Raw genomic sequence first — 10,414 nt, forward strand, 5'->3', positions numbered from 1 at the left:
AAGAAATCATTTAGCAAGACTTTTACATCAAGCAATACAGTCAACTGCTCTTTCTGCGTTGAATATTGTCAAAACAAAGGCCCCTGATTCAGTAATGTTTTGGTGAGGTCTTCCTGTGATGTTTTTTTTAGCCTTAAATCATTAGGCCAGTATTTTTTAGTCAGACCAGGATTAGAGTGGAGAGTGGTAGCAGGTTCATACGAGACTGTAAATAAAGGTTAAAACATTATGTCCTAGTTTTTCTGCCTGAGGCTATTTATGTTTCAGATTCATCTTTTAGTGGTATTAATTAAACATACACAAATAGATCCTGATTATTCTTCTAAATGTCTCTCAAAGTGGCAAAAGTAATATTCTACAGGCACAACCAATTTCCCTCGTATTGGTTAGCTATTAGTATTAGTGGAAATACTATGTCAAATCGAAAAAGAATCAATTCATTAATGTGGTCATGACTTTTATGTTGCAGATGGTAAATGTGTAACTCATTGAAATAGAACAATGCTGATATACATATTTTATTAGCTAATTATAATTGTATTATACTAATAACGTTCAAAGAATACAAAGTAAAATATTGGCTTCCAAACTTAAGTGGAGTACCAGTACAATTTAGCATAAAAAGGAAATAAAGTTGCTCAGCTAACAATACATAGCCATATCCACTTAGCGTTAGCTTACATTAGCATTAGCGCAGAGAGCGGAGCTGTCAGAATGCCACTCAACTGCTAATAAGCTACGGCCGTTAGCCTGCAAGTGTAAATCCGCGATATATTCTCTCAATCCAGGTAAAGAACGTTACATTACATTATTGTAACGTCTTTATTGACTTTTGCTTTGTATGTTTTGTGTAAGAATGTGTTAACCCGAACATGTCTACCAATATGTTAACGTTGAGCTAACTTGAAGCTAACGTGTGTTTACCTTTACTTACCCAAACCTGTAGCTAATGGAACACTTGTCAGCTAACGTTGTCGTGGTAAGTGTTAGGAGAATGTTTAGTTAGCTTGTTAACGTTGCCTGGGGTATGTAGCAGCCGACAGTTTCCCCTTTAGCAGCATTATTCCAGACTAAACTTATATACTTAACACCTAAGGTTGCAGCAAAGGTGGAAATGAGTTTAACAAGTGGTTTGGCTTGAATGAAAGTGCCATGGTTCGCTTTGATAAGAGGCACACATTATTATAAGTTATTTCGGTGGCATGAAACATGACACTAGCAAGCATTCAATACGTATTTTCACGAGTTTCACTTACACTTAGGGCTACCATGATTTTCATTTGACTTTGTCCACGAAGGTGAGTTTAAAATATGTTTCCAAAACGGTTATTATTTTAATTATAATATTGCTACTTTTTGTGTAGGCTGGCCTACACTGCTTTCTAACTACTAATTACCTACCTACTATTTTAGTAGACGTGTTTGTTAATTCAAATTGTGGTGCATTCAAGTGAACTTTCGCTGTCACAGATATCCAACGTTATCCATAGACCAGGCCCGGGGGGAAATGCGGCTCATTGTACATTTTAAATCGGCCCTCAGCTAATTTAACCCTCCTGTTACATTCAGGGTCAAATTTGTTTTTGTATGAAACTTCTTCTGCTTGCCTTAATTAGTGCAATAAACATGTAAAATTAAAATGGTTCTTGTCATGTATTTGCCACCCCATCTAAAACATTTTATGTTATGCAAAACTAATGTATTGTATATCTAGTTTTTTCCAATATACAGAAAAATGAGTTTGAATGTGCATTTTTTTGTGAAAAACGAGTGAATTATCCTAATGGAACCATGATCTGTGATAGGTGAATAACACAATTGCACTAAATATTGATTGAATTGAGATTAATAAGAGGTACAAACAATGAACAAACGAAAAAATCAGGATGTTGGGGTTTCTGACCATTTTTGAATAATTAAACATGCCCTGGGTCACATTGACCCAAGAATATTTTGGCTGTTACAGAAAAAAAGAATATAACAGAAGGGTTAAAAAGTATAATGGAATATGGCCCACGCATGACACTTGTGCTTTCCTTATATTGTACTTATTAAATACATAGTAAACGTATATTACACAGTAGTATTCATGAGTAATAAGCCAACCTTTCAAATAAAATCAGTCAATTCAATTTGAAAACCTTTTTCTAACAAATGTTGGTTGATTAAAAAAAAGCCCAATAATGTATTTGTAAAACACATGTGAAATGTACCCTTCATTTTTCCCCTTATAAGCAGTCTGAGGCTTGTGTTTTAAGGAATGAGCTACCAACACTTGTAACAAAATCAATTAAACCCTATGTAAACCTTTGATTTCTGATACCTGCATTTGATTGATTTTGATAACTTATCAATTAACTTACGAACAATATACCTCACCTCTATTGAGTGGCCTAGTCCTTCGTACAGTATGTTTTTCTATATGTGGCCCTCGGTGGAAAAAGTTTGGACACCTCTGCCATAGACTGTATATCATTTATGAAGAAAGTTGCATAACTGCCTTGAACTTAAAGATAAGAAAATGACTACATTTCATACTAGATAAATAAATAGATAACTAACACGCATTGTACAATTGGGTATAAGACATGTTTTAACTTTCACTGATTAAATTGTAGAAATCATTACTTTAATTGTTCTTTTATTCAAGCTGGAAAACTAATGAGGGTATTTCTGACAACATGTGAATGCAGCATCACATTAATTGGTCCCTCACTATATCTGACAGGGCATGGATGAATGGTTTATATTACCCATTGAGGGTGATCAGCAATGGAATATACTTGACTGGGCTTTAGAGGAGGGATTGGGGAGTGTTGTAATACTTAAAGAAATAGTGGTGAGTCTGACCATCACCTTATTGATCGTGTATTACTGAAACACAACAAGAAAAGCCATCAAGGAGCTCAAGCTCAATCAGACACTGCTCACATCGACAGAATGCACCAGATATCAGTCAAGTCTATGTTGATCTAATGTGTATTGAAGCTCACACGATAATTATTTCATGTCCTAAACAACATCACACACAACATTAATTGCTATTTCACAGACTAACACGCCTGAGTATTTAAACATAAATGGGTTTAATGCAACCTTCCCCAGCACATCTAAATAGCAAAATAATTATAATCGGAAATTTTGGTTCCTAATCTTTGAAAAAATATGACTTTGACTAATTTAAAAAGTCAGATGTTTATGTGATCTTAAATGTCAGTTACAATTTTATTGTTGGATGATCCCCCAAAACTTATTCTCCAATGAGAACAAATGTTGTGGCATTTTTTACTTATCACATAATGTAGAAAACTGCAACAGTGGCAGAATTATCTTTTTAATTGTATCAGACAATGTTTTAGTATTTTATGTTGATAGGCTTGATATTTCATGATGGTCTCCTTGCCTGTCACCTCTCTACAGGAAGCAATGGGGTCAGAGCAAGTTGAATCCCATGTCAGAATTGTCCCCACGCTGACCTGCTCCTGACTGGCCTCCCAGCAAAAAGCCCCTGTGAAGGTAAGAGGAACTGGGGTCCCCTCCCCTGGAAAAGAGGTTCCCTCCCCTTGACAGCTCCACAGAGCCCCAGCCACCTGCCTGCTGGGTCAGCCCCATATGAAAAGGGAAGCTCTTTGTAATCCGACGGGGATTACACCACCCAACAATGCACCGCTGAAAGAGCGACAAAAGCCCTGTATCAAACGCTGCTGAGGGGGAGCAAGGCTATGATCTCCCGCTACTACCAACACTGACTCCTCCGCCACCTCTCATCTCCCCAAGAGGCTCTTTCCCCCTTTAGCATTTCGCTGCCTCTGTCCTCCTTCTGCCCTCTCATCTTTAGGATCTGGCCTTTTATCAGTGCATTCCTTTTCATTTGCATTGCAGTGTGGGGAGGGACAGCAGGTCTCTCTGATCTGATAGAGCCAGGAGAGAGAGTCAGGAGGATCCTCAGGGCATGAAGGGTGTGTGTATCCTGTCCTGCAAACACACACACACACACACACACACAACATTGCATTCTCAAGATAGGCAGAAAGTATTTCGCAGTCCAGAGGGACATGCCTGTCTTCAGGCTTTGTTTGTCTTTATTTGTATTTCGGAAAAGGAAGTTATGTTTGAGGCTTGAATTAAGGATTGTGAGCCTACAATTCTGTAAATTGGTAAAATATAATTGTTGAGGAAGATTTAAGTAGAGTAAATCAGAGTAATATTCATTGTCCCTGAGGTGGAATTTGTCTGGGTACAGTGCTTCAATTATTGCTTGACATAAAAATACTTGAAATCATCTTAAAATATTAGAGACTTTTGACCATATATGTGACATTGGCACCTGTAGAAATAGTCCTAAATGCTTAAGTGCTTAAGTGCTTGTGTATTCAATGCAAGAGGTATCTCAAAAGTTCTGCAGCATTTAAGACACTGACAAGTGGTTTGGCTTGAATGGGCTTCCTTACAAAGCTTTCAAATTCAGAGAAGAGAGAATGTTGAAAGTCTGCAATGATTGCTGTTGCTTGACTTAGATTTAACCATTACCTTTAGTTTTTACCATACCATAAAATCGTTCTGTAATAATACATTTAACTTTTTCGAACAGCTAATATCTCAATCATACTTAAACCCTTGATAATGAGAAAAGGTGGCCTGGTGCTTAATGGTCTGTTGTAAATATTTGTGTTGCTCGAGGAGATAAAAAGAGGTAGTTTACTTTTCGGATTTCCTCAGAATCATTGTATTCCCAACCCACCCATTGCTCAAACATATGTCAGTGTAGGGGGGCTTTTGGTGGCGGCGAAGCTGAAAAGTGATGATAGATTGAGGACACAAAAGACAGAAGAGCAAATGTGTTGCGCTAAATCTACAACCTTCAGTCAGCCTTCATATTGACTGAGTCGGAGGGGTTACCTCAACTCAAATCAATGTTAGCTCTGAGAGCATTGAATAGAAAATCATTCAAATTGTATTATGGTAGGATATATGAGCCATTTCAAAATATTAATTCAGCATTATTTGAGCTGTCTGTTAAGGGGAGCAGTTACAGCTCGCAGTATGTCGACTCGACTGAGTGATTACATACCTCTATTACATGTGATATATGAATGTATGAGAGGGACCTATTTTTCATTACCAAGACATCGTCCCTAGAGGCAGTTGTTAAAGAAGAATCCATTGAACAACTGGCCCTTGTCATGAGTTGAGGAGAGAGGAAAGGAACAGAAAAGAAAGGAAAGTAAAGGGGAAAAGGGAAGTGCAGCACTATTGATGGCGCTGGGATTGAGAGACTGGAAGGACGCCAGGAGATGCTTGTGATCCTGCACACCGCCGCCGCTCCCTCTGTCCAGTTAATTGGAATACAAAGCAGAGCAGGGTCGATGAGAGAGTGGTGAGGACGAGGAGGGGAGGGAGGGGAGGGGAGCTGCTGTCTGTTTCCAGCAATGCTCAACCTTCACTGCTCGCTGCGAATTGACTGGGGAACCAGCAAGCGAGACCGACACACTGTCACTGGTAAAATGAACTGTCACCTTGCATTTCTCAGCATCCTGGCAGCATCGAATTGGCCGCTTTGAACCATGTGACGTGACACTGATTGAGTTCTGGTTTTCCCCCCTCCTGGGCTGTAAAAGGAAGAAGCCAGTTTCATTTCAAGTGTACAGCGTCTCCATGCAAAGTATCCATGCACTCCCCGGTTTGTTTCTTAACACCATCACCTTTCATGGGCTGCTCAATTCTTCCTCACCACCCCTCATTATTTCATTGTGCTGCTTCGTTACGCTGCCTCTCAGCTAGTCTTGTTTTTCTTACGGCATATAGTCATGGCGGTCTGACAGGCACACAGAGGAGGAAAACTATTAGGGGTAGCCATTTGGATCCTGGAGGCAATCCCAGGGAGTATTAAGATGTTAACCCTGGCCAAGTCACTTGTCTCTCTCAGTTACTCTGCTGATGGAGTGGGGAAAGGATGCAGTCGCAGGGGGGACCCAGGAGGCCAGGGCTTCAGGTCGGCTGGCGCTTCCAGATCCAATAGAGCCTGACTCGGATGGGGGATGGTTGTCAAGAATCTCCCAGTCTGGGCTAAAAAGAGCCTCAGTGCCACAACAAAGGAAGAAGAGAGTGTGCCATTCATAACCGGGCAGCATTTCTCCATAAGGCTTCAGCAGTAGAATTGTGGAAATATTAGTAAAAAACAATAGTAAAAATCACACATGTGGCTATTCATGGTTTCTTAAGTTTCTTCTAATTCACAACACTGTCAAATTCTGATAAAAGTGCTAAAAATATATATTCTCATTAATAGTAAAACGCATATGGATACCATTGATATTTGCACCTTATATCGAGGACACCTTTTTATTTTTATATATCCATTATTTTCATTTAGGACTTCTTTTTTAATCCATTTTTACTTACTAAAGCTGCTACAATAAGTCAATCAGAACGTTTATTTGCGGCTATTTTGATTAATTATTCAATTTCTTTCAAGCACAACTGAAAAACATGTAAAGGTTCCAGCTTCTAAACTATTAGTTTTTGCTAATTTGCTACTTTTAATTGTCTTACGTTATAGTAAATTGAATAAATTAAATACATTTGGATTTTTGACCCAAAATGTATTCTTTTTTCTCTCTTTTCTGGTGATTTACAGACCAAACAAATGACAATGAAAATCATACATCTGCAAATTATTGATAACATAGACAATTGTTAGTTGCTGCTTTACTTCGTGCCTTCCAGCCTGATAGAAATATGACTTTATGTTTTATTCCTGAAAAATGTTTTATAAATAAATCAGAGTATGGTTGATATTGCTCTGTGTCTTCCATTCCAACTGATGCTTATCACTGCGTCTTATCAGCATATTAGAGTATGTAGTAGATAATGTAGTTTGATAACAAAAATGACTCTTCTGCTGTATCTCTTAGATCACCAACCCCCCGGTATCCCATGAATACTGTATCTAGTTTCCCTTTGAAGCCCTGGGACCCTGCAGAGTGACATGCGACAGAGGAACTGGTAGAAAACCAAGGAAGTGAGCATGGCAATAGACTTGTAAAAGAGCATGCAACAACTGCCAGCAGCATGGGGTACAAACAGCACTGGGTTGACCTCAAACAAAGTGCAGAGGGAGGCGGGCCGGCTAAAGCTGGTAAGATATCTGAGGCGAAACACGCTGGACGCTGTATGTATTAATAGACCTTTTTGTTTGTGCACTCTGCAGTTCATTCTTTTATTATTTTTCTGACCATAAATGATATTCTGTCATGTCCCTCAGTGTTAATTAACCACTCTCTCCTCCTTGCCCTACATTCCCCCTGCAGAAGGCGAAAAGAGCTTTCCTGATTCGAAGGTGAAAAACATCCTCCTCCTCTTCCCCCGGACTCGAACATCTGTCTCCTTGGTGTTGGCTGCAGCGCCGACTCTGACACCTCCAGATGGAGAGCCCGCTGAGAGCGCTGAGGTATTACCTGCAGAGATGGCAGGGATCACACCTCTGGAATGAAGTCCCACTCTTGTTTTCTGCTCCGTCCCCCTCTTCTTGTTGTTGAATCTGTCGCTATTCACCATATCGATTGTCACCGTGGCCTTGCGACTCTTCTGGAAGCTTTTGGCTGTTAAAATAAATGTGTGTCAACAAAACCTCTCAGCCCCTTTTCTAATTTACAATAATGGGGCTTGTGGTATTTCAACTGTAGCTCCTATAAGTGGAACTGTATTCATTTTTAATATAGTTGCTCGAGAACTGCATGCGGATATATTTCAAATGATTGCTGTTTTTTTGTTTCCTACAAGCACATTGTTTTTCAGAGGCCCTGAACTTATAACAGTTTGCATAAACCAGAACATTGACTAAATGGGGTTTAATCTCTGTAGTATAAATATTAAAAGCAATACCTTCAAAAATCTTAAGAATGAGAGCCCCTCGCGTTGACTTCTCTGAGCCACTCTGGTGTCTTGACAGATTGACTCTGCATTCATTTGTGCCTGAACTCTGTGTGAACCTCAGCTTTAGGAAAAAGGGCACCAACTGGCCGATGCTGCCGGGGCAGAAACTGTGTGTGCAAACCTAACACCCAGTGCAAATATTGGAACTGCTGCCCCTTCCCCATCAGATGAAACTAGGTGGTCAGCTTCAGCAAACGTTTATCTTGAGGTGAAGCCACAATGAGCACCTAAATGTCAAACAGTCAACTTTTTCCTCTATTTTTAAACTACATTTGGGGTTGTTAGATTAAAAATAGTATGTCAAATAATAGTGGATGTCATTGCAACATGTCAACTGTCTTCAACAGAATTTGGGTAACAAATCAAGGGTGAGACCTGGCTCCCTGGAGTTTGTTGTCATGTTTAGAGCCCCTGGAGGTATTTGGAGGTGAAAAGGTCACTGGGAACCACCCCATGTGCTGTGAAAGATTCCTCTTGTCACATTATGCAAGGGAACTTTGGTGAGACTATTAATGGAAGTGAATATAGAAAATAATTCGCAAGAACATCCATATTTAGAACAATTTATTATATACATGTATTTTTTTTAAAACAAGGCAAATAGTTAAAAGTGAGCACATTCGGTATCAAAATTAAAAGTTTGAATACACTAACCAGCATTTCTTTTTACATAATAAGCTACTTAAACAATTTTTGTTTTTGTTTCATAAACTTTATTAAGCTAAATCATTTGTTGGAAAAATAACCTGTAAATAAATAGTGCAAACAATGACACTGAATAGTTCAGTGCTCCAACACAAAACAGCATGGGCTTATTATAAGAAGGCGTAAAATACAAAAGTGGATGAAAATACATTTTTTAAAGTTTCTCATAATCCAATTCAGCATTAATCATTGCACTAGACACATACCCTGTAAACCTCACAAAGTCCACGTGCATTTTTCACAGTTTTTCTGGAATGGTGTGACTGAAGGAAAGAAGTGGAGAACTCGTCAGGCCCTTACAATCATATAGTTCTTTTTAAAAGTCACATCATGGTTTACTGTCTTTCCCTTTCCCCTTTGGAGAGGTGTCAGTGCCAGAAAGTTTCTCTACAGGTGCGGCATTGCTGACCAAAACGCAGCCCAGCTTCTCGCGTTTCTTCTGCTTCATCCTGCGGTTCTGAAACCAGATTTTCACCTGCGTCTCGTTGAGCTCCAGACTGGCGGCAACCTCAACCCTTCGTGGCCGAGTCAGGTATTTATTGAAGTGAAACTCTTTCTCCAGCTCGGTCAGCTGCTTGGTGGTGAAGTTGGTACGGATCACGTTGTGCTGGCCGGGAACTCCGAACTCCGACAGTACAGCTGTGGAGAGAGATGGATGGATGATGGAGTGGAAAAATATGGAAGTCATGGAGCTGAGGCATAGATTTGAATTATACATGTGAGGATGAATAGAAATATGAACAAAACATTAGTTGCCAAATACCTTTTTAGAACAATGTGGGTATATCTTTTTCAGATAAATTGCGTTTTTACGCTTGTCAGTAGGCTACGTTTTAGAAGAAAAATAACTAGAAAACGCACAACTCAACTCTATGTTTTCAAGATGAACATACCTGTTTTAGGTGGATTCCTTTTCACTTTCATCCAGTCGAATGTTTTAGAAGCCTCCTCCACATGCTCCAAATCCTTCTCCCTGCTTTGGCTCGGTAACCTTGTGTAAACACTCTCTGGATACTCTTGCTGTCTCTGATCCCCGTTTCCAAAATGTAGATACTGGCCGCCTGTTACAACACCAGACCCACAACTGTCCCCGGTGTAAGGAGCCATGTTGGTTCCGCGGGGTGAAACCTGCGAGTGGATGAAACTCCGGTCCTGCTCGGGCGCGAGGCCGTACTGGTGATGTCCGTACTCCAGAGGTGACCCATACATGGTATTTCCCGGAGGGGTGACGAACTGCAGATCCAGGTTGACGTGTGCTGCTTGGTGGTGCAGAGGGAGGCTCGGGAGCTGGTGTGGCGCAGAAGGAGAAGGAAGTAACTGGCCGTCCGGTGCGTAACTATCACTTGTTGCGCACGAGCTGGACGACATGTATCCATGGTTTAAATTGTGATATCCAGCCTTGGCACTGAAAATATTCGTCCCCCTGTTACACACGGGGTAGTCTAAGTAGGAGTTCATCTTGGTCTCTGCTTTGGCCTTTTGTTTGCTCACAACCGATCAAGACTGAGCAGTCATTAATCGCTGCTCTCTTTGCCCTAACCTTCTAGGTAGTATGTCAAAGCTGTAAAAGTGCCTTCCACCCTCATATCACCTTCCTGACACACCATGTGACCCGCGAAACGCCAATGGCGAAGGACCTACAGCACTCTGTCAAGTCTGCAGGCTCGTCCATCAAACGGCTCGCATTTACATGACAAATGCTTCAATCAAACTCGCTCATCCATCTGATAAGAACACAAACATCAGGACACATTTTCAGACTTAGTGTTACAGG

General features: G+C 40.3%; 1 protein-coding gene and 1 long non-coding RNA gene across 2 annotated transcripts; one reads left to right on the plus strand and one right to left on the minus strand.

Moving 5' to 3' along the window:
- Positions 1-694: 694 nt before the first annotated feature.
- On the plus strand, positions 695-7,518 carry LOC134870483 (uncharacterized). Its single transcript, XR_010166572.1, has 4 exons — positions 695-788; positions 3,421-3,516; positions 6,915-7,138; positions 7,311-7,518. It is a non-coding gene; the product is annotated as an uncharacterized LOC134870483 (long non-coding RNA).
- Positions 7,519-8,553: 1,035 nt separating this feature from the next.
- Positions 8,554-10,403, minus strand: hoxb1b (homeobox B1b). The gene is made up of 2 exons (XM_063893805.1): positions 9,534-10,403; positions 8,554-9,279 (listed from the first exon to the last, which is right to left on the minus strand). The coding sequence occupies exons 1-2, from the start codon at positions 10,096-10,098 to the stop codon at positions 8,969-8,971; spliced, it is 876 nt and encodes a 291-aa protein (XP_063749875.1). The 5' UTR covers positions 10,099-10,403; the 3' UTR covers positions 8,554-8,968.
- Positions 10,404-10,414: the final 11 nt, after the last annotated feature.

This window comes from Eleginops maclovinus, chromosome 10, assembly GCF_036324505.1.
Source record: "Eleginops maclovinus isolate JMC-PN-2008 ecotype Puerto Natales chromosome 10, JC_Emac_rtc_rv5, whole genome shotgun sequence".
NCBI lineage: Eukaryota > Metazoa > Chordata > Actinopteri > Perciformes > Eleginopidae > Eleginops > Eleginops maclovinus.